Genomic DNA, 24,613 nt, shown 5'->3' on the forward strand with positions numbered 1-24,613 from the left:
GGTTAGGAAGACTGAGGAACAGAACTTTTCATTTCATTTTATTTTAACCCATTTAAATATAACCCTAAAAATGGAATCAACATAAAACATTTTTTCCATTAAACATTATTATTTTGGTAGGATTACACTTAACTCCAACTACTGAAAAGTTGGCATCCTAATTGATATGCACTATCAAGTATAAAATGCACACATAATTTGAAGACTTAATTAGTAGAAAAAAAGAATATAAAATAGCTCATTAATATTAGTGTCAAATCCAGACTGAAATTATAATGTTAGGGATATATTGAATTATATAAAATATATTAAGAATAATTGACCCCATTTCTTCTAATTTAAAACAAATTTACACTTAAACTTAGATGTATGGCTCTCATTATTATTCTATTGAACAGCACTAGTTGAGAGGAGAGGAAAAAGGCCCTGGAACCCAAAAACCTATGTGCTCTGAGTGCACTTGTCTGTATTAAGTGCTTCCAGTCCATCTCTTCAGAAAGTGAGCCCACCCTACCTGCTCCCAGCCCCTTGCTTAGAAGTCCAGAAATAGTTTATCTCTCTATAGATCATCAATAGCAAGGAAAGGCCAGGGATAAAAAACTTGGCTGCGAGTCTTTCCCAAGTTAGAGACATGTCATTGGATAAAATTGAGAACCAAAACTAAAATGACCATCAATAAGTTACTCTAATTAGTCTATTAAGAGCTAAACCACTCAAATGAAATATTTCGATTGTGGATGAGGTCGTTAGAAGAAAGAGCATCCCACCTTACTCATCCCTAGCATCACCAAAGACATCTCCTTAAGGGGGACTTGGAGTAAATGTCCGTCGACAGAGGAGTGGGTAAAGATGAGGTGCACATACACAGTAGAATATTACCCAGCCATGAAATAGAGCAAAATGAAATAATGCCATTTGGAGCCACATGGATGGACCCAGGGGTTGTCACAGGGAGTGAAGTGCATCAGAAAGAGAAAGGCAAATATATGATATTGCTTATATGCAGATTCTAAGCAAATGGTACCAGAGAATGTATTTACAAAACAGAAACAGAGTCACAGATGTAGAAAACCAACTTATGATCATGAGAGGGGAAGGGGTAGGGGCAGGGATAACCTGGGAGATTGGAAGTGACATATACACATCACTGTATATAAAATAGACAATTAGTAAGGACCTCCTATATAGCATGGGGAACTCTACTCAATACTCTGTAATGACCTATATGGGAAAAGAACCTAGAAAGAGTGGATATATGAATATGTATAATAGATCCACTTTGCTGTGCACCTGAAACTAATACCACATTGTAAATCAAGTGTACTCCACCTTAAAAAAAAATGAAATGTAGGGGGAAAGGAGACACGGTACTAGGGTGAAATGTCAATTTTACAGTCATTCCGGAAAAGTCTAGCAACATATAATAAAATTTAATATACTTTAAGAAAGGGGACTTCAAACCTACAACTATACTTGCCCATCAAAAATAGGACCTTATATAGAAGAGGCTAAAAGTACGATGAGTCATGAGAAGCAGTGGGGGTGGTTTCATGAACCATTCGTAGAAAGACAGAGTGTGTAACGAGGTGAAAACAAAGTTCAAGTTCCTGGCCTGTCCCTCCCTAAATCCTTCCTTTATCTTGGAGAAGTTTCCCTTGTATTAACTGAAGAAAAGCCCAGTGGACTCTGTCTCAACTTATATAAGGTGGTAACAGAAGCAATGGGGCTTCCCTGGTGGCTCAGCGGTAAATAATCTGCAGGCCAATGTTGGAGGCGTGGGTTTGATCCCTGGGTCCAGGGGTGGAGAAGGAAATGGCAACTCACTCCAGTATTCTTGCCTGGGAAATCCCACGGACAATCCCTGGAGGGCTACAGCCTATGGCGTTGCAAGAGAGTCAGACAAAACTTAGAGACAAAGACTTAGAGTCAAAACAAGACTTAGAGTCAGACAAGACTTAGAGACAAAACAACAACAAGCAACAGAAGCAATAGCAGCACCATGGACACTTTCAAATGCTTCTCACCTTACTGGTGAGTTTCCAGCAATGGAACCAGTTAGTCACATGCATTCTATTCCCCACATACCCTCATCCCCACACCCTGTTTTTGAAGCCTGTCGCCCAAGGTTTATCTATTCTGCCTCTGCAAGTAGGGCCACCCTGTAGGATTTTCTTCAATCCTGCATAAGCATAAGTAGATCATAAAATTCAAGAAGTCTCCATCATTTCTCCTGGAACCTTACCCTGAACCCAGGCCCGTTGTGATTCCTCGACAGTGGATAAAATGCTCCCAGCTGCATCCACCGTCTGCAGAGCTCCTCTGTGACATTCTCTGTATAACCACAGATGTTGGCACCTACCTGGAGAATTAGCACACACACAAGCGCATGGTCAGTGAGAGAGGAGAGGGCATTGACTGGGTACCTATATGATAAGGAAAAATAGCATCTCTTATTTCCATCCTTCCATGCATAAGGAAGTCCCATTTGGCTGGAGCCAAATGGGAGAAAGAAACAAGTATGCATGGCAAATCTACTGACAAGAATAAAACTGTCTTTTTAAGGGCTCTTCCTCAACATTCAGCTTTCGCTTTCAAGGTTTGGCATTTATAGATGCTCTGCTGATGGGATTTTCTGTGACACTAATGTGTGTTACGTTTACCATTCTACCTTCAGAAGACAGCTGACAAGGCACATAAAAATGGATTTTCCCAGGCTTCCCTGGTGGTCTAGTGGTTAAGAATCTGCCTGCCAATGCAAGGGACATGGGTTTGCTCCCTGGTCCAAGAAAACCCCACATGCTGTGGAGCAATTAAGCCTGTGCACCACAACTATTGAGCCTGAAAGCCACAATTACTGAAGCCTGCGGGCCTAGAGTCTGTACTCTGCAACAAGAAATCACTGCAATGAGAAGCCCAAGCACCGCGAGAGTAGCCTCTACTCACGGCAACTAGAGAAAGCCCATACACAGCAATGAACAGGCAGCACAGCCAAAAAAAACTTATTTCCCCAATACATGTCACAGTGAAATACATGCTCCTTGGTTTCCAGACACCCTCAAAGTCTGGTGATGAAAACAGTGTCAAAGGACAAATGGTGAAAGCTCCTCGTTTCAGAATGGAACTCACCATGGGGATGCCGAATAGGTTGAACTCCAGGATCCCAGGGATGGACCATCGGAGATCGTCCCATCTGGCTGCATTGTCCCCCAACCAATGAGCAGCAAATTTGCCAGATCCCGCAAAAGTAGAACGTGATAAGATGAAGTGTCTCTTTTTGGGGAAGATAGTCTCCATGGCCCTTAAAAGGAATACAGTTAAGTGAGCTGGAATGACTAGGACTCACCTACCCCCAGGGCAGTAATGGGCCTTCCAATCAAACTCAGAAAAAACACTAAAGTGTCGGGAATCAGGAAAGCAAACTAGTTTGGCAAGTTTAAGACCTTCTTTCTCTCTTCTGGATAAAGTTTCAGATCTCACATGTCAGTACAAACCTCTACAGATCACCCCCCTCCCCCCACCAAGGAATTTCTCTAAGCTCCTATCCTCTTGATTATGTTTTCTCTATCTTGTTGGAACACGTTGTGCTCTGCCTTTGGGGTCAAAACTACCCTGGAACCGTGTTTTGGGTTCTTGGCCCTGTCTTCTCCCTCTAGACAAGGTTTCTTCAGTGTTCCTTGCTCCCATGCCTTGCTGCCCATCAGTAATCCTGTTCAGCACAACAGCAGCTCAGGCTGCAACCCTGTACCCACTGCTGGCCCAAGAAGAGAGTGTGTACAGCTCCAAGCACCTGGTTCCTCTGAAGCTTCACAACTTATCATTAGCAATGTCTAATATGAGAAATTTGTAATCTATACCAAATAATAATTGAAATGAGAATAACACATGAACCGACAAGTGAAATGTCAAGGATGATATACGGCAGTCTTTATAAAGTTAAAAACAACTGAAATATAAAATATTTTCCTTGTATTACACATAAAATATTATATATCAAATAAAGCTATATAGAAAAGAGAGCAAAGGAATTAAAAACAGAATTCAGAAAGATAATTGCATATAGTTAATATTATTAATAACATTATTAACTATATATTATACCACCCTGAATCCTGAAGCTATCATCTTTGAATTCTGTTTTTAATTCCTTTGCTGTCTTTTCCATATAGTTTCATTCGGTACGTAATATTTTATTACATGTTTTATATGTAATACAAGGAAAATATTTATATTTTCTGCTAGATGTAGGCTATTTTCTTAGCTTCTATTCTGCACACTTTCTTACGTAGGCACTTTACTGACAGGCCTCTGCCATCTTTCTTCTTTCACACTGAATAATTCACACCTTCCTTTAGACTCCAAAAATGAACAATAATACAGCTGCAAGACGATAACACTTGACAGTAACACAATGGCTGCTAGCTCTTTGCAGGCCAGTTCTTTTATCTTTCCTTTCAACACATGGTCTGAGAAAATGTTATCAACAGGCCTCAGGTAATTCCTCATAGACACCAACACAACCACCAATGCTTCCTTACTTCGCATTCCTAAGGATTTTATGGAGAGTCTCTGCATGCAGAGTGACTTAGAATGACAAAAGGAGGACAATTCTGAATTAGGAGGCTGATTCATGAAAAAGACCTGCTCCATTCTAACAATTCAACGATCGAAAGATGGGAGTAGGTTGGAGGAGAGGACATACTCTTCAGTTCTCGTCCCTGTCTCTCTTTCGGTCTAGATTGGCAGACACTTTGCCCTTATTGCTGTTGGTCAGAGGGATTATTGCCTTCTGCAGTCATCAGTCATGAAAGAAACACATTCAGCTTTATAGAGTGAAACTCAAACAGGGATGACATTATCTGCAGTTACAGTTTACTTAAAGCTCAGCTGTTAAGGTAACACAGAGGAGATAACTGTTTTTTCCCAGCTCAGAGATAAAAGCTTGCTGAGAGATCTTTTCATTTCTCTTTCCTACCATTCAGGTTTGACCTATTTATGGTCAGGTTCTGATCTCTGAAAGAATCTGGTCTTCTGCTTTCAGACTAGATGGAAGTGAATTTCCTCCTTTGGGTGTATCAGTAACCACTTTCCCCAGACTGGACTGCCAGCTAAGATGGAGCCAGATACTCATTAGATCCAAGACTTGGTGTGAAAGTCAAAGTGTTAGTCACTTAGTTGTGTCCAACTCTTTGTGACCCCATGGACTGTAGCCCACCAGGCTCCTCTGTCCATGGAATTCTCCAGGCAAGAATACTGGAGTGGGTAGCCATTCCCTTTTCCACCGGATCTTCCCAATTCATGGATCGAACTTGGGTCTCCTGCACTGTAGGTGAATTCTTTACCTTCTGAGCCACCAGGGAAAACATAAAACTTAAGTTCTCCTGATGCCCAGATCCCATTTTTTTTTCAGCCATCTCTGCCCCCCACCTGAAGGCTAAGTTATGGTTATTTCCACAGTTCTCTGGAAATTTAGGTCATTCTGCGTGACATAGGGAATTTAGAAGGGTGTTTACTCCTTACTCAGTCATAGTTACCTTTTAACTCTCAGCCAGAGCTAGTAGAATGTTTTAATCAACCCCATCATGATGTTAAAGCATTTTGTCACATGGAGACACTAACAATAATGCAATTTAAAGTCTCTTTCCTTCCTACTACCCTTCCTTACTCTTCCTTTTTACCCTAGCTATTTATGCCCTCTCCCTCTTACCTTCCATCCTTAGATTGGCACATCTAAGTGTACAGATAAAATGGGAAGGTACTATAGGAAACATGGGATTCCCTGGTGGCTCAGACAGTGAATAAAGAATCTGTCTGAAATGCCAAAGACTCGGGTTCAATCCCTGGGTCTAGAAGATCTCCTGGAGGAGGAAATGGCAACCCCTTCCAGTATTCTTGCCTGGAGAATCCTTTGGAGAGAAGAGCTTGGTGGGCTGCAGTCCACGGGGTCGCAAAGAGTCAGACACGACTGAGTGACTAACACTACTGCTGCTATAGAAAACATTGACCCAAGTCTCTCATTTCAAAGATGGGGAAACTGAGTCTTATTCACCTAGTTTATTTCTCATGAAAAGTAGAGAAAGAGAAAAAGAAGCCAGAAAAATAAGACAGAAAATCAGAAATGCGTGTCCTTCTTGAAGCTTATCTTTCATTGAAATAAACAATTTTTCATTTACTAGACAAGGATCTACTCTGATCTGGATGATTCAGCATTAATAAAAAGTCATGATGGCAAAATGGTGCTGGAAGACAAAGTCAACACAGACTCTGCCTCTAGAATTAGGTCCCTCGGGGGCCCATCCTAACCTTCTCTTCCTCAGGCCCAGCATTTATTCATTCAACAAGTCTGTTTTAGTTTGTACACTAGGGATACATGAGCACCTTTAATCTTAAAAACTGACAGTCCAGCAAGAAAAAAAAAAAAAAAAAAATATATATATATATATATAAATAATAAGATTTTGGCACATTAAGCAGATTGTAAACCTATGGTTTTTCTAGTAGTCATGTTCAGATGTAAGAGCTGGACCGTAAGGAAGGCTGAGCACTGAAGAATTGATACTTTTGAACTGTGGTGCTGGAGAAGACTCTTGAGAGTCCCTTGCAGTCAATCCTAAAGTAAATCAACCCTGAATATTCACCGGAAGGATTGATGGTGACATTGAAGCTCCAATACTTTGGCCACCTGATATGAAGAGCCAGCTCACTGGAGAAGGCCCTGATGTTGGGAAAAGTTGAGAGCAGGAAGAGAAGGGGATGACAGAGGATGAGATGGTTGGATGGCATCACTGACTCAATGGACATGAGTCTGAGGAAACTCTGGGAGATGATGAAGAATAGGGAAGCCTGGTGTGCTGTACTCCATGGGGTCACAAAGAGTCAGAAACGACTGAGCAACTGAACAATAAAAACAACAAGTGTGGATTTAACTGGGTAGCCTGTATTTTTATTGGCTGAATCAGGCAACCCTAGTGTGGTGATCTTAGTACATTCAGTAATAGGATGGAAGCAAGTACTAATGTTCAGTTGGGACCTCTAAATATCTTGCATGTTATTGCCTTTGAGTATCTTCAAAATAGTGAAGTTCCTGAAATAATGAAGCCAATCAAAAATAATCCTGCTTAAAAACCTGGGATTATGAGGAAAACCTCTTAAGTACCCTGTAAGATCTGAGTTTCCATATGCTTATAACCACAAAAATATTTGAAATATACAGTGATGAAAGACAAGAGAAACCCTTCGCCTCCCACCTCCCCAAATCTGGAATTAGGAGGAAACCCATGCTTACGCGTCCGTGGCTCTTGCCATGGTGTAGCCATACAAGCTGTGGACATCGTAGTGAAGGCCCTCACGAAACTCTGTGTCCATGCAGAGGGTTCTTGCGAAAAGCAAGTGGTCCAGAACTCCTGTGGGAAAACACCCATCTGTGAGGCATATCCCTGTCCACCAACTGAACAAAAGAACTACCCAATCACTTGTTTCCTGGTTACTGATCTTTCCTGATAGTATCCGCCTGAGAAAATCCTTTCCAGATTTTAAATATCCTAAATGGTACTTCCTACCCAGGGCCTGGGCTTCCTAGGTGACTTGGTGCTAAAGAACCTGCCTGCCAATGCCGGAGACACCAGAGATGTGGGTTCAATCCCTGGGTCAGGAAGATCCCATGGAGTAGGAAATGGCAACCCACTCCAGTATTCTTGCCTAGAGAATGCCATGGAGAGAGGAGCCTTGTGGGCTATAGTCCACGGGGTTGCAGAGTCAGACACAGCTGAGCACACACGCACCTGGGGCCTACCCTGAGCTAGATCATTAAAATTAATTTGCATTTCCATGAGCTCACAAAGAACAGTACTTAGGCACTTGAGAAAACATGTTCAGAGCAATGGTTCATCTGAGTTTAAATATAAACAAAGCACTTGCATTTATCAACATGTATTTTGTCAAGAAGAATAGAGAACAGGTATGAGGGCAGAGGGCAGTGCTTATTCCTTGGAAGGAAAGTTATGACCAACCTAGATAGCATATTGAAAAGCAGAGACATTACTTTGCCAACAAAGGTCCGTCTAGTCAAGGCTATGGTTTTTCCAGGGGTCGTGTATGGATGTGAGAGTTAGATTGTGAAGAAAGCTGAGCACCAAAGAAATGATGCTTTTGAACTGTGGTGTTGGAGAAGACTCTTAAGAGTCCCTTGGACTGTAAGGAGATCCAACCGGTCCATTCTAAAGGAGATCAGTCCTGGGTGTTCTTTGGAAGGACTGATGCTAAAGCTGAAACTCCAGTACTTTGGCCACCTCATGCGAAGAGTTGACTCATTGGAAAAGACTCTGATGCTGGGAGGGATTGAGGGCAGGAGGAGAAGGAGACAACAGAGGATGAGATGGCTGGATGGCATCACTGACTCAATGGACATGAGTTTGAGAGAACTCCGGGAGTTGGTGATGGACGGAGGCCTGGTGTGCTGCAGTTCATGGGGTCGCAAAGAGTCGGACACTACTGAGCGACTGAACTGAACAGACTGATGAGGGCAGTGGACATTTTCACTTTTATATTATAGACATTCACACCCTAGTTAGATTTTCTTTTAAAAGTGATGTAAGATATTGGAGTGGTTTCATGAATAAGAATTCAGATCTTGCCTCTAGCAACCACTACTATTTCTGTATTTTCCCTTTCTCATGCCTAAGATACTCAGTATTTTCTGCCTTATCTGCAACTGTCTTTTTTTTTTCATTTTCTTTATTAGCTTTTATTGAATATAGTTGATTTATGATGTTGTATTCATTTCTGGTATACAGCAAAGTGATTCAGATATATATGTGTATGTGTGTGTGTGCATATATATATGTGTGTGTGTGTGTATGTATATGTATATATATATATATATTTATTCCTTTCCGTTATGGTTTATTACAAGATATTGAATCCAATTCCCTGTGCTGTTCAGTAGGACTTTGTTGGCTACCTACTTTATACATAGTAATTTGTATCTGCTAATCCCAAACTCCTAATTTATACACCTGCTTCTTTTCCCTTCTCCTTGAAGACTGATGACTGGGGACCTGCCTTCATGAAGCCTTGTCTCCACATAGGACTTCAGTATGAGGCACAGTTTCAGAAAGTTTTTTTCAGAAATAAAGAAAATTCTGTTTCTGGCACAGTTCAGATTGTGGAATGAGATTCATGACAACTTCAATTATAAGAAATGACACTAAAATTTTCCCAGGGTCAAAGTTAATTTATATAAATCTTTATCACGCTAATGTATACTGTCCAGTCCTGAAAATCCAAGAAGCAAACCAGCTACAAAACAAAGCAGCTGGTTATACACACAAGGAGACTAAGGACCAGCAGGTAGAGAATGGGGTGCTCAACAGAAGCAGGTAGAAGGCGATAGGACTGCCATTTTCTGTAGAGGAAAACACTCGGTTATGGCCAAGAAAAAAACTAAGAGATTAAAAGGGAAACATGATAAGCTGATTCATAGTGGAAAGAAAAATTGAGGGAACATAGAGATGAAGATGAGACTAGGGAGGAGTGAGACTTCCCAGGTTGTCCAGTGGCTAAGAATCTGCCTGCCAATGCAGAGGACGCAGGTTCGATCCCTGGTCTGGGGAGACCTCACTTAGTGCGGCAACCAAGCCTGTACGCCACAACTACTGCACCCACACCCGACAACTGCTGAAGCCCGCCTGCCTGGAGCCCCTGCCCTGCAACAAGAGAAGCATCACAATGAGAAAGCTGTTAAAGGTGCTCAACAGTAGACCCCACTCGCCGCACCTAGAGAAAGCCCGAGAGTAGCAATGCAGACCCAGCATGGCTAAAAAAAAATTTTAATTAAGAAAAAGGAATAAGTGAGAGAAGCGAACAGTAGATTTTACAAAAAGTTAGATGGTTGAAAGTCAAGACTCTGCCTGAAAACTTCTCCACTCCTGCAGTGACCAAAAGGGGCTAAAGAAAGGGCTAAACCTTGGTCCAGGGGTGCACACAAAGTGGACAAGTCAGAATAAAGTGGAAGAAATTGGCCAGCGGCTCAGCAAGCCTGTGCTCTCCTCCTGGGAGAATATTTCACACTTTCACTTGACATTAAGCTGAGACTATGTTATTGGAGTCTGGCCAAAGGAATGTGAACGTATTAAATACACCCCACTTCCAGGAGTGTCCATAAGAGTCCCTCTATCCTCTCTTTCACCCAGTAAGTTGGAAGCAAAGGACCCTGGGATGGGAGAACAGACTGTGGAAGGAACTAGATCCCTGAATCATTGCTGGATGAGAGTCACACGTCCCACAAAGGGTATTATGTGAATAAACTTGTGTTTATCCACTGAGATGTTCACTTGTTTCCAGATTCCAGCATAATCTATTATACACTGTTTCTCCCTCTTCCTCTCTCTTTGACACACTTACACTCTTTCTTTTTTTTAAATTTAAATTTATTTATTTTAATTGGAGGCTAATTACTTTACAATATTGTATTGGTTTTGCCATACAACAGGGATTGGAAAACTCATTAGAAAAAGGCCTTAAAAATAGGAAAGACCTAAAAGGAATCATACTTTAAACTGTTGCTAATGAACTTTTTTTTTTTTTTTTTTTTTTCAAAAAGGCTTTCCTGGTAGCTCAATTGTAAACAATCTGTCTGCCAATGTAGGAGACAAGGATTCAGTCCCTAGTCCAAGAAGATCCCACATGCAATGGGGCCACTAAGCCCAGCGTGCCACAACTACTAAGCCTGAAGTCATATACCTGTGTTCTGCAAGAAGGGTAACCACAGCAATTGAAAATCCCATGCACCACAACTAGAGAGTAGCCGCTGCTCTCCACAACTAGGGAAAACCCGCAGGCAGCAATGAAGACCCAGCACGGCCCAAAATAAATCAGCAACAATTTTTTAAAAACGAAAAAAGCTAACAAAATAAAGATTTGCTTTAATGGCAGGCAGTCTGTACCTTAATGTACTCTGATATTCTCTGATTATAAAGTTTAACATTGAACCACGTGTATGAAGGGTTTGGAGACAGTGAACAGGGTGGGAAGTATGTAAAACTCTGCAACTACAGGAGATTCGGCTTCCACCGTGTGCTTGCTCTTAGATCATGGCAACGAGAAGGTAATCAGAGACCGAACAATGAAGCAAGGTCTCCAGCAGAAGAGTGGTCAGGGTGGTCAGGGTGTTTGGACGGGGAGTCCCTTGAACTGGGAAGTAGATTGCTCCTGGCCACACCAAGCAGTATCGCGGTTGTCTTAAACACGTCTCATCCCTCCATCACTAGGAAACAAGCTGAAACTTACGAGGTTTGAAAGGAGGAAAGTTGAAGTTGTTTAGTTCACAGTCTTGATCAGAACTTTGTAGAAAGCTAGATACTTCATCCATTTCCTACAAAGACACAAAATACACAAAATGGAAAATGTTACTGATGCACAGTTAGCTGTTGAGTAATGCTTACTGAATTAGAAGCCCCAAATTTTCTATCCACTTCTTTAAATATGGACTAAAAGTAGGTGATGCCTGATTTTACTAAACAATTAATTTTTTAAATTTCAAAGAACTATCCCCACCAGCTATCCCCACCTGAAAATAAAAGATGCTCATGAAATAATTCTCTAATAAGTAATTTTAAATTTTAATGAATCAGTGTGACAATAATAATTATATTAATAGCTTCTCATAAAACAGTATTTTTTAAGTTAAAATACAGTTAATGGAGGTAAAAGCTGAAGCCATGAGAAAACAAAGGACTTTCTCAAAAAGAAATAACCAATCAGTGGCAGATCCAGAGTTAAACTTCCCAGAGTTTTGAGGAGTCTAACTTATTGCATATAAATTCAGCATCAAGTAAAAGGATTTTAAATACCACTAGGTCAAGCAAACCATTTTATTACAGATCAGAGTGAAAGTTTATCTCACAATTTGGAATATTTATTCCCAAAATAGGTTTGATCCTGAAATAACAACTTACAATCCACACTCCATCAAACTCCAGAGTTTTATAAAATTCACTGAACTGCTCTTTCCACCACTCAGTACAATCTGAATTAGTAAAATCAGGAAAAACTGTCCAACCAGGATATGCCTAGAGAAGAAAGAAGGCTGTAGCAATTAGTCTGTTCAATGGTTCACTTTGGATTTATTTCTGGCTACCATTTCTTCTACAAGAATCCCCATGCATCTTATCACTTAAGAATTTGTGACTCTCTTCCTAAAATTTAATAGTCAAATAGGAGCAAGGAGCCAAGGAAAGAAAAAAGAAAAGGAAAAAGAAGTTATTAAATAACTAAGAAGCCATCAGTCTTTTTCCTATTGAAAAAAAAAGGTAAAATTTCATTATGTCAGGCCAATTCGGAGAAAAACTGTTTAAAATACTGTAAATCTAACTAGATAATATTTTAGAAGAGAATGACTAAATTTCTCTAATGTGTTATTAATTAAAGGTAATCTAAAATCTACTTTGAATAACAATATTTCTAAATAATACATCGGTTTCAGCATATAAGCCATCTTTTTTAAGTGGTTAAGTGAATTTCATGCTTCTTACTCAGGCCCAGTTATTTCTCACCCTATCTTCTCTTCCTATCTATTCCTATCAAAGTGCAGCTTTTAACATTTTCTACAAGTAGCACAAAGATACAGCCATAGCCAAATTATAGTAAATTATGAATTTATGGGATATAAGCTTTTGTGCATACTTTCTTGCTCATTTCCCCAGCAAATGTATAGATTGTCGTTTAGGGACAATTTTATGCTCAAGTAATATGATGTATACAATTTACATATATTTATAATGCAGAAGCTTCTTAAAACTCAAGATAAGAGCTTGAAGTCCTTCCTTTAAGTGGACTGAACTCCTGGTCCTTCGTTTTAGGTGATAACAGCAGATCATAATTGGAGATAATGTGGGACCTCAGGGGACAGGCATGTGGCAAAGAAGTCTCTTGCAGCAACATTCCACCCAGAGCAGGGCCAGCAAACTTTATGCTAACTGAATGCCTTTATAATGAACCCCAACCACCCCCACTATGACTACCTCTGCCAACATCCTAGATCAAATGATTCGTGTTATTTGTTGGTCAGTGGAAGTCACACTGCAACAAAGAGTAGCCCCAACTCACTACAACTAAAGTCTGTGAAAGCTACAAAGCCTCACCACAGCCAAAAAATAGAATAAACAAATAAATCTTCAAAAATATTTCTTCTCAATCATCCGTAGTATTGGAGAGTTAGGATATAGCTTTTTAATTAGAATAGCTCTGTTTTTCCCACCACAATAAAAATATCATAATATATGAAGTGATAGAAATACTAATTATTACTACAACAACAGTCACATGGCACTATATAAATGGATCAAATCAACTTGTTACATACTTTAAACTTATACACTATTATTTATATATATATATTTCAACTAGAAAATCCTTCAGAATTTTAATCATTCTATCATTCTTTCTACTGATCTGAAAGTAATAATAAAAACCCCACTAAAACAGTAATGACACTGTAACTTGCTTTCTACCTACTCATCTTCATACCAAAAGTACACACTTCCCAAAATGATCGTAATTACTCCAATTTTCTTGAGAAATTACCTGCCCAACAGCAAAGCCTTTGTTCCCCAAGATCCACACTCCCTTTCTGCTTCCATTCACATAAGGCTGGTAGTCAGAGTTATTTAAGATGCCAGGATTCTAATAAGTGAATATAATATTAAATACTGTTTAGTAACTTTTTCCACTTTGAAAGGAAAAATTAGGCAACAGAATAAGTGTTTGAACGTACCATAATAATTACATATTTCAGTCCATTTTGATGTAACTCTTTGGCAAAATCTGAGAGACCATGGAAAGCCACTCCGTCAATAGTGAAACCCTTCTTTTCATCCATGTAGTCTATGTCAGAGTACTGGACATCCTGAAAGACAGTGCTGGCCAGTTAGAACCGAGAAATAGGACCATGCTGATGGAAGAGATTATAGCTCTGGTTCTTGGTAATTAAAACTGAAGCCACAGTTCTTAACGACCTCAGAACTGTCCAGACTTGGCTATATTCTAGGAGTAAAGAAACCTTTCTGAAAGATTCCATCACTCTCAGATTGCAGGTTTGCCTTTTCAGACCAATAGAAGCATGTCATGAGGAATTGAGAAGAACTTGAGGTAGGGACTGGGTCTTGTTCATCCTTGTAACTTGAGAAGTTGGATGCTTGACATAAAACAAGTTCTCTTTAAAGTGTGTTTGAATGAGTATATTAGTAACGTTATAACCATGTTCTAACTTGGAGCCTAAACGTGGAACTAGAATAGGTGATAAGTGGAGAAAATGGTCTTCTCGTCCTAAAACTGCCAGAGTAATAATTAACAAAGATAAATAACAAAAGCATAGAGCTTTAATTAACCAAACTCTCATGCATGTGTGTGTTTTGTGTTTGCACAGCATCCTATGAGAAATAGGTGTTATTCTTAAGGAGAAGATTGAAATGTGAAGGCGTTAAGTGACATTTCCCAAAGTCACGGGTGCATGAGTCTGTGGGGGTCAACTGGGGCTTTGTTGATAGGCTCTTGGCTTCCAGATGCTATTTTTGTCCAACCTACTACATACTCCAAAACATATGAAGTTCTTCTAAGTTGATAAGAGAAGTTCCAACTTACATATGGGATCTCAGCTTCACGAGTTCGGTTTACAACATTTTTCAATCCATCAATGCCACCATAATTCCTGCGACTAAGCTGGAACCCAAGACTCCAGTAGGGAGGCAAGAATGGTCGTCCAACAAGCTGAAAAAATAAATAAAGAAGTGTCTAAGCATTTAGAACACACACTGTTGCACCACGTCTGACATAGAAAATACTCCCTTCACTTCATTTTCTCTTAAGCCCTCAGATCTAAAAATGGTGAAGCCAAGAGTAACCTCCTAGGGCAATTTGCAAAATTCTACAGCTCACCTAACTACCTAAATGTATTCCTGACAAGAGCAACATCAGAAAACAGTGGGATTTGCAGGTAATGCTTGAATCCCAATATAATATTGGGGGAAAGAAAGAAGCAACATTCATTCACTCAGTGAATCTTTTCTAAGTGTTGATATTGTAGCAAAGGATTGGCAAGGCACTTGGGATATAGTGGCATACAGCAAAAGTGATTCCTGCTCTCACATCAGTGTCTAATTTCAGACAGCAATAAGTGCTAGGCATAAAGCATCGGGACTAATATTGAACGGGATGGATGAAGAAATAATGGACTATGTTTGAAATCCAATCCTATAAGTTGCTCAAGCCAACATTCTGAGAAGATCTCACATACAGCCCTGTCTTAAATGTTCCCTGAGAGCCACTGTCTTGTCCTTCCTTATGAGAGTCACCTCAGCAGAGAGACTCTCATGCCTCTGAGTCCCCATGCAGTGTATTTGCATCTTATTAGTAGCACTGATTATAAGGTGTTTCCTATTACTATTATTTCAGGCTTTGTTGTATTTCTCCTATGTTATTATAAATTGTGCCATCTTGAACAAATCACCTCATTTTTCTGTACCTGATGCTTTTTGTCTGCAGCATAGAAAGTTTAGGCTAAATGGTGTCTAAAGTTCCTTCCTGCCCTACAGCTTGAACTGAAAATAAGTAGCACAGTTCCTTTTCCATAGTTTCTTTTCACTAATTTTTTTTTTATTTGTTGAATGAATGAATAGATTTTGCTGATCTGTGGCCCTAGATCTTATCTTTGCAATGATTCATCATACAAAGATGGACTATGAGCTCCTTGAAAACAGGAGTAGGATGGCATCTAACTTAATTTTGCATTTCTCAAGCCTTGCACAGGGCCTCTTCAGCATGTAGAAGGCACTCAATAAATGAGCATCAAATTAAATGAACAGCTGGGACTTTCCCGGTGATCCCATGACTAAGACGCTGCGCTCCCAATGCAGGAGACCCAGGCTCAACCCCTGGTCAGGGAACTAGATTCCACATTACACGACTAAGATCTGGAACAGCCAAACAAACGAACGTGCTTCCAGCTAATGAAAGACTCGCAGTCCCAGCGTTCGGAATCCATAATTCACTCACAACGTTAATTGTTCTCCTGTTAATTTATAATGAATGTATGCGATAACAGCAATAAATAATGATTGTGCGAGCATGTGGGCATGCTATGTTGCTGCAGTCGTGTCCAACTCCGCGCAACCTTCTGATTATCTAAACACCAAGACCGTACCTCCAGGTATTCCTGAACCACTTGTTCTGGAGTATTTCCCAGGAACACATAGAAGTCAAGGATACCCCCGATCGTGCGGTAAGTGACGGCAGGAGCGGGCTGAAGGGTGACCTCTGAAAGCAGTAAGATAAGAGTTCTTAGAATGTTATAGTTGAAAATATACCCATCTCTGCAATATGAATGCCTGAGTTATCCAAAACAGGCTCAGTCTCATTGTTAAAGAGTTGAAAATCACACATGTTCTTTCCTTTGGATGATTGCTGAAGTTTATCAAAATACTCAGTTCAGTTCAGCCACCCAGTCTAACAACTCTTTGCAACCCCATGGACTGCTGCACGCCAGGCTTCCCTGTCCAGCACCAACTCCCGAAGCTTGCTCAAACTCATGTCCATCGGGTCGGTGATACCATCCAGCCATCTCATCCTCTGTTGTCCCCTTCTCCTCCTGTCTTCAGTCTTTCCCAGCATCAGGGTCTTTTCCATTGAGTCAGTTCTTCACATTATTTGGCCAAAGTATTGGACTTTCAGCTTCAGCATCAGTCCTTCCAATGAATATTCAGGACTGCTTTCCTTTAGGATAGACTGGTTGGATCTCCTTGCAGTCCAAGGGACTCTCAATAGTCTTCTCCAACACCACAGTTTAAAAGCATCAATTCTTTGGTGCTCAGCTTTCTTCACAGTCCATCTCTCACATCTATACATGATCACTGGAAAAACCATAGCCTTGACTAGATGGACCTTTGGTGGCAAAGTAATGTCTCTGCTTTTGAATATGCTGTCTAGGTTTGTCATAGCTTTTCTTCCAAAGAACAAGTGTCTTTTAATTTCATGGCTTTAGTCACCATCTGCAGTGATTTTGAAGTCCAAGAAAATAAAGTCTGTCACTGTTTCCATTGTTTCCCCATCTATTTGCCATCAAGTGATGGGACTGGATGCCACGATCTTTGCTTTTTGAATGTTGAGTTTTAAGCCAGCTTTTTCACTCCCCTCTTTCACTTTCATCAAGATATTCATCAGTTCATCAAAATATTCATCATCAAAATATCATTCATCAGTTCATCAAAACATTCAGCTCATCAAAATATCAATTCATCAGTTCATCAAAATATTCAGTTCACCAGAATATAAAAATATTAAATTAATAAAATACTAATGAATTTATTTTTTAAGAGAAAGAAGGACAAAATCTGTTCTAATCTAACCATATAAAAATACAAATGCCTGGGATCTGTGAGTGATTTAGCCTGAAGGAAAAGTTTTTAAAACCTTATTAGACGAGCTTACAGTTAAAAAATAAAAATGAACTCTTATTCTAGCACCATTAGTCCAGAAACTAGAGGCAGATGGGGTGGCCTATGAGAAACCCTACCAAACACAGCCTTCTTGTCTACAGACAGGCAGCATGGTTTGATGTTGAAATCTACAGGTATCTTTGGAAGGTGTCTATCAATGGAGTCTATTATCTATAAAATATTATGGGTAACATTGCATCAATAGAGAACACTGAAGCAGTTTTCAATGAAAATAGCTTCCAGCTTGAACTGGATTTGTAAACAGGTTAATCTATGTTTGAGTTTCAGTTTCTATAGAAATATATTATAGGTCCAATATATTAATACCTTCAACTTTAAACAATGATCTCACTATGAAAACCATTTTTATAAAAGCAGCATTCCAAGACATATTGCTGCCAAGAGAAAGAGATGTTTCCTACCCATGGCATTACTGTTCATCAGAAAAACCCCGAAAGAGAAGCCGCTGGTGTCTTCTAGGCACAAGAAGAACGTGTGAGCTCCATATAGATTAATCATGCCCTGACAACAAAAATAAAGAGAAATAATGGTAGTACCTGTTGAAAACATTTGTACTCGTCCTAAAATAAAATCAAAAGCCATGCACAATAGATACTCTGTCAACATTTGAGGTAGTTTAGTACTGTACCGAAGAGGTTTCGCAATGGTAACATCAACAGGCAAATGGACAGACAAAGTATGGTGTATCCATCCAATGGAACGCTAGTAGTCATAAACAAGAACTGAAATACTGATTCATGATACGAGTGTCAACCTCATAAATGACTTTTCTGTTGTTGTTGTTTTCTTTTTAACCGAGTCAGGCCAAACTTATTTTCTGAAATATGTTTTTTAATTTAATTTTATTTATTTGACCACATTGTGCAGCATGTGGGATCTTAGTTTCCCAACCAGGGATTGAACTTGTGCCCCTGCAGTGGAACTGCAGAGTCCTAACCACTAGACCACCTGGGAAGTCTCATCAACCTCATGAACGCTATGGTTAAGTGAAAAGAACAGACACAAAAGACCATATATTACACAATCCTATTCATGTAAAACATCCAAAAAAGTCAAATCTATCCAGACAGAAAGCAGATTAGTGACGGGCTGGAGTAGGCAACTGGGATAGGATGGGATTAAATCTAAAAGAGAAGGAGGGATCCTACTGGGGTAACGAAAATGTTCTGAAACTGGATTATGATGATGGTTGCACAACTCAACCATCATGTAACTCAACTCATGTAAATTATTAAATTGTACATTGAAACTAAAATTATTAAATTATAAAGTTATTAAACTGTACACAAAACCGATAAATATCATGGTATAAATCATATCTCCAGAAAGTCAACCTGAATATTCATTGGAAGGGCTGATGCTAAAGCTAAAGCTCCAATACTTTGGCCACCTGATTCAAAGAGTTGACTCATTAGAAAAGACCCTGATGTTGGGAAAGATAGAAGGCAGGAGGAGAAGGGGACGACAGAGGATGAGATGGTTGGATGGCATCACTGACTCAACGGGCATGAGTTTGAGCAAACTGCAGGAGATGGTGAAGTACAGGGAAGCCTGGTGTGCTGTAGTCCCTGGGGTCTCAAAGAGCAGAACACGACTGAGCAACTAAATAACAATAACCATCAAATTATTTTTTAATTGGAAAATATTGTCAACGACACACAGTAAAATGCTGGCAGAAGAAGAGAATATGATGAGCAATTTTGAATTTCTTCTTTATGCCTATTTTCCAATTTTTCTATAAATAACATACAAAAGTTTAAAATTTTAAAAAAGATACTGAATCACTCACAAGGCTGTGATGAGCACTGATACAAAAAGAGAGACTGTGTATAAATGTAAGTACTAAAAGAATAGAAGCTATTGAGATTATAACACACAGAAAGCTTTATGAAAGCTCCTGGTATGATGTGGTAAACTTAACCCCTGATACAGACCTGATCACAGTAAATTCCAGGAGATGAGGAGAAAGAGAGTGAGCATGATATGCAAAGGACGGAAGGTCAGCAGGCCTATGCAAAGTTAGGCTGGTTTTGAAATTATAGCCAGGAAGACTCACGACATCAGCACTTGGATAGAAAGAAAGTGAAAGTGTTAGGCACTCACTCGTGACTGACTCTTTGTGACCCCAAGGACTGCAGCCCACCAGGCTCCTCTGTCCATGGGATTCTCCAGGTGAGAATGGGAATGGGTTGCCATTTCCTTCTCCAGGGGATCTTCCCCACCCAGGGATCGAACCTGGGTCTCCCACACTGCAGGCAGACTCTACCAACTGAGCCATCAGGGAAGCTTCACTTGGAGAGAAAACAGGCTATGTTTTTAAAAATATTAAGAAGAAAGAAAGAGAGGTGGAGGGGATGAGGGAAGATAAGAAAGAGAAAAGAAAGGGAAGGGGAGAGACAGAGGAGAAAGGAAGGAAGAGAGGGATGGAGGAAGGACTCCTGTACTACAAATAAGTTACTGCTCGAAACCAGCTTTTCTCCCATCTTAATGTGCATGTGATTCACTTGTGGGTCTTGTTGAAAGGCAGGTTCTGATTCGTAGGTCTGGGCTAAGGCCTGGGGTTTCTGTGTTTCTAACAAGCTCCCAGGTGATGCCAACATCACTGTCTCTGGAATACACATCAATCAGCAGAACAAAGCAGCCAAAAGAGGCATTTTTTTTTTTTTAAGTCTATAAAGTTCTACTGAGAATGGCCCCTGCTGAAGCTTTTCCCTAGACACTACTCAGTTACTGAAGACAAACAAAGGTATTTTGCAGATGTTTTTTCTAGTATACATTAGGCTATAATATAATCATTAAATTATATTTTCCTTTAGGACTTCCCTGGCAGTCCAGTGGTTAAGATTCCAAGCTTCCATTGCAGGGGAACAGGTTCGACCTCTGGTGGGGAAACTAAGATCCCACATGCCATGCAGTGCTGCTGCTGCTGCTAAGTCGCTTCAGTCGTGTCCGACTCTGTGCGACCCCATAGACAGCAGCCCACCAGGCTCCTCCATCCCTGGGATTCTCCAGGCAAGAACACTGGAGTGGGTTGCCATTTCCTTCACCAAAGCCATGCAATGCAGCCATAAATAAATAAGAAAACTTTCTCATAAAAACCTGTATTTTCCTTTAAAAGTGAGATGCTTTTCAAAACCTCTATATTACTGATTGTAAGTTTATAAACCTTGTGAACAAATATTCTTCAACACAGATCTATATAAATTGGGCAAATTATCAATGTAACTTCGTAGGTTACATTACTTGATGGTCTGCTTTACTTTGTAGGTTACTTCCTGGAAAGAAGAGCAGGCACTGCTTGCTGTGAGCCATCGGAAGGAGGCCGGGAACCTCACCTCGGTAGGGGTGGCGTCCCGGGTGAAGATGGGCCAGGTCTTCCAGGTCATGTTGTGGCGGTACTGCTGGTGCACGTGTTCACCCAGCCCATACACGTTGGCACTGGGCAGTCGCATGGAGAGCTGCAGGTACTGCTGGGCAAACTGGAGGGGCCCAATGCTGGTGTCCAACCTGGAGAAAGGGCCATAGAGTAAGAGCGGGAGTCAACCAACAGCTCTCTGTGGCAGCAGTCTCTCTGCTTCCCTGCCTGTCCACTCGGGGAACAGCTGTTTCAGGTGTTACCATCATCTGCTTATATGCTACCTTTGAAGGTCCTGTCTCCGATTCTTTGACTCTCAAGGAGCACAGCCCTGGAGATATGAGGCCAGCTATTCAATGCAACCCCATCCATCTACTTCCATCAGCGTCCTGCCAGGCACCACTCTGGATGCTTTACAAATAACATCTCAGCACACACAGCAACAGTGGCTGTTTTGATTCCAAGGAAACGGAGGCTGAGGAGGTGAGATAATTTGCCTAGGATCACACAGCTGAGTGGTAATTCAGTGTGACAAGATTGCATAGATTTCACTGACATTATTATCCTTATATTTTCTCCAGTACAATTTCTGGTTTAAGTTTAAGCTGCTGTTAGGTGCTTATTGGTAAGTTTCTCAGGAAATAATACTTTGGGATGATAAATAGTGAAGTTGTAGTTCCAGTGTAAATGGTAATCTAAAAGAGTAACATTACCACTTTTAAAATATACATGAATCATAAAGGTATTTACATAACCGAGCAAATGAGCACATTACATTTCAGTATTCTTTGTTCTGCGATCATGACAGATTCCCAGTGTTAATGATTTACAGTAACAGCTTTGACATTTTTCAGGTTCAAACATTTTCCCAAGTCATACTCATCTCTTCAACTACCTGCAATTAAGTCAGAATGGATGCCACTCACTGGGACGTATATTCAAAGAAGGTTGAAAAACTCACAAGACTCTTTTGTTGCTGGTCCTCATTATTTTGATGCTGAAGGGTTTGTAACTGACTTCTAGATGATAGCTCAAAGTGGAAGCATCAGCATTCCCATCAAAGAGCTTAACATTTTCATGGGGGACTTCATAGCGCATGTTATTGAAATCAGTGATCTGTCAGATGGAAAACAGAAAGGACGCTTCTTTTTAGAGATTCTACAAAAATTTTCACTCTCAAATAACCCCCAGTAATGACAGCTTCTAATTCTTGACCCTGGGTTTCCTGATTTGAAAAGGAAATAAAAAAGTCACAAGTCCCCCATCAAATAAACATCAGTCTGTCCATCCTATCTGGAGATCCCTGCAGACAGAATCAAAGGCACCTCCTGCCTCCAGAGCTTATAAAGGAGAATTATCTGAACCCAGCATGGAGGCTCCGCTGTCTGCAGAGATGTCTTCAGCGATAACTATCAAGCTAACCTTAAAATGGAAACGATTGGATGTCTGAGGTTCAGCTGTGAAGAGGGTGTCGGTTACGTCGTACCCAAACAGAGATGGTGATGGCAACCTTCTCAACCGGGCAGCATACCCTAGAGGTCAAGGAAGGAGAGAGAAGTATTTGGTCTTTATTTTGCAGTTAACTTATCTGGTCCATATAAAGTGATACCCCGGGGCAACATTAGAGAAGTGCTCACCTGTGCTTGTATTGTTAACCCAATAGCTGATTTCGTAGCCCCAGTTCCTGGGGAAGAAGCACCAGGGGATGGCAGTATTTGGCACAGGTTTCCAGCAGCACTTATATTTCTGTCTGCAGACATCCTATAACAACAGCACAGAATGAGCATTACATGAAATGAAGGAAAATACTAGTCATCTATTTATTTGTAACCAATTTTACTCCAAGAAGAATTTCTGATGGGGCACAATTCCATTCAGTCATGTATTTATTCTTCTTTTATTTATACAATTTTCCATCCATCCAATATGCATGTATTATCTACTCAACAAGGAACTATTGATAGTTCTTGCCTTTAGCAAACTTGCAATCTACTTGTAAATCCAGGTACTCACAATATGATGAGTGCTGCAATGGTGTGCCCAGGGGCTGAGGGGACACACCAGCCACAATGTCCAGCCTAGAAGACTGGGGTGGAGTGGGTGTAGGGTGGGCTTCCAGGTAAGTGAAAGGTAAGTCCAACCCTAATTCACTAGGAGCGGTTAGACGCGTGACCAGCAGAGCAGGACTCCAAGCAGAGAAAGCAGCAATGCGCAAGAGACTCAGTAAATCTGTAAATTCATTGTGCCAAAAATACCAAGGGAGAGAAATGAGACTGGAGGCCCACAGTATCCATACCAACAGTGAGTTGAATGCTGGACCAAGCACTATGGACTTTCTCACGAGGAAGAGTCATGGAAATAGCTAACAATATGTGAATTCCCAAGTGGCGCTAGTGGTAAATAACCTGCCTTCTAATGCAGGTGAGACATAAGAGATTTGGGTTGGATCCCGGGGTTGGGAAAATCCCCTGGAGGAGGGCACAGCAACCCACTCCAGTATTCTTGTCTGAAGAATCCCATGGACAGAGGAGACTGGCGGGCTATAGTCCATGAGATTGCAAAGAGTTGGGCACCGTTGAAGTGACTTAGCATGCACACGGCATGAAGAAATGCATTTCTAAGAAGAAAAGGAAAACAAAGGAACACAGAGAAAGTTAAGATCAAACTAGGATAGACAGTGATGTCAAACAAATTTACAGTGTCCACAAGGTAAAAATAAACCACACGTGGTTTCTCACAGTGGTTTGATTATAAATTTTTTAAAATTACTATCATTTGGTGAGATATATTTTCTAAAGTTCCTACAAATTTTTTTTTCATGTGTTCCCCTTCCTGAACCCCCTCCCACCTCCCTCCCCACTCCATCCCTCAGGGTCATCCCAGTGCACCAGCCCTGAGCACCCTGTCTCATGCATCAAACCTGGATTGGCAATGTGTTTCACATATGATAATATACATGTTTCAATGATAGATTAATTTACATAAAATTTGTTTTGTTATAATAAATTAAATAGATGGCAAGTTGAACCAAAATGTTGAAATAAGCACGGGTATTCATCTCCCCACCCAACTGATTCTACATGAATTGACAGAAGTCTCATTAAGAAAGAAATTACAAATCCATTGTAAAACAGCAAAATATAGTTCAGTACGGCAGACCAGAAAAGTTATGAAATTCCTGAAACACAGAAAATCAACTTTATCAGCTCTAGGGAAAACACATATTCATAACTTAAAACACGAGAGAAGAAAAAGAACTGCTCCAAGTCAGGTAGGTGTGGAGAAGTGGAAGAGAAACCTGGGATGTAGCCCTGGATGATTAATTGGGAAACTGTCACAGCTACTGGTTAGCTCCTGCTAATGGGTGGGCATCCGAAAGTGTTTATTCCTAGCTTAAGGGACTGAAGGAGCTTCCCAGGAGGCTCAGTGGTTAAGAATCCGCCTGCCAATGCACAAGATGCTGGGGACATAGGTTTGATCCTTGGATCGGGAAGATCCCCCTGGAGGAGGAAATGACAACCACTGCAGTATTCCTGCCTGGAAAATTCCATAGCCAGAGGAGCCTGGTGGACTATAGTCCATGGGGTCACAAAGGGTCAGACACAACTGAGTGACTGAGTAAGGGAGTGAGGAGACATGCGGGGAGCCAGAAGGTACGGCAACGTAGCAGCTAATAAACTGCCCCCCCCACTGGCCACCAGCACCACCTCCAGATAAGCATCCATTTTTCTCTCCATCAGCCCTCTCCTCAATT

General features: G+C 40.6%; 1 protein-coding gene across 1 annotated transcript in view; it reads right to left on the minus strand.

The window, feature by feature from the left end:
- The window catches only part of MGAM2 (maltase-glucoamylase 2 (putative)), a 95,656-nt gene that overhangs the window by 58,640 nt on the left and 12,403 nt on the right, over window positions 1–24,613 (minus strand). The window contains exons 3-16 of the mRNA XM_018047487.1: window positions 22,497–22,620; window positions 22,282–22,391; window positions 21,821–21,975; window positions 20,840–21,011; window positions 17,906–18,005; window positions 16,193–16,305; window positions 14,635–14,760; window positions 13,769–13,900; window positions 13,579–13,677; window positions 11,952–12,065; window positions 11,284–11,368; window positions 7,283–7,400; window positions 3,127–3,298; window positions 2,243–2,359 (exon numbers count right to left, since the gene is read on the minus strand). Of these exons, the coding sequence (XP_017902976.1) occupies window positions 2,243–2,359; window positions 3,127–3,298; window positions 7,283–7,400; window positions 11,284–11,368; window positions 11,952–12,065; window positions 13,579–13,677; window positions 13,769–13,900; window positions 14,635–14,760; window positions 16,193–16,305; window positions 17,906–18,005; window positions 20,840–21,011; window positions 21,821–21,975; window positions 22,282–22,391; window positions 22,497–22,620 (1,737 nt within the window). The remainder of the gene's footprint in view (window positions 1–2,242; window positions 2,360–3,126; window positions 3,299–7,282; window positions 7,401–11,283; window positions 11,369–11,951; window positions 12,066–13,578; window positions 13,678–13,768; window positions 13,901–14,634; window positions 14,761–16,192; window positions 16,306–17,905; window positions 18,006–20,839; window positions 21,012–21,820; window positions 21,976–22,281; window positions 22,392–22,496; window positions 22,621–24,613) is intronic.

Source organism: Capra hircus, chromosome 4, assembly GCF_001704415.2.
Source record: "Capra hircus breed San Clemente chromosome 4, ASM170441v1, whole genome shotgun sequence".
In the NCBI taxonomy this organism is placed as follows: Eukaryota; Metazoa; Chordata; class Mammalia; order Artiodactyla; family Bovidae; genus Capra; species Capra hircus.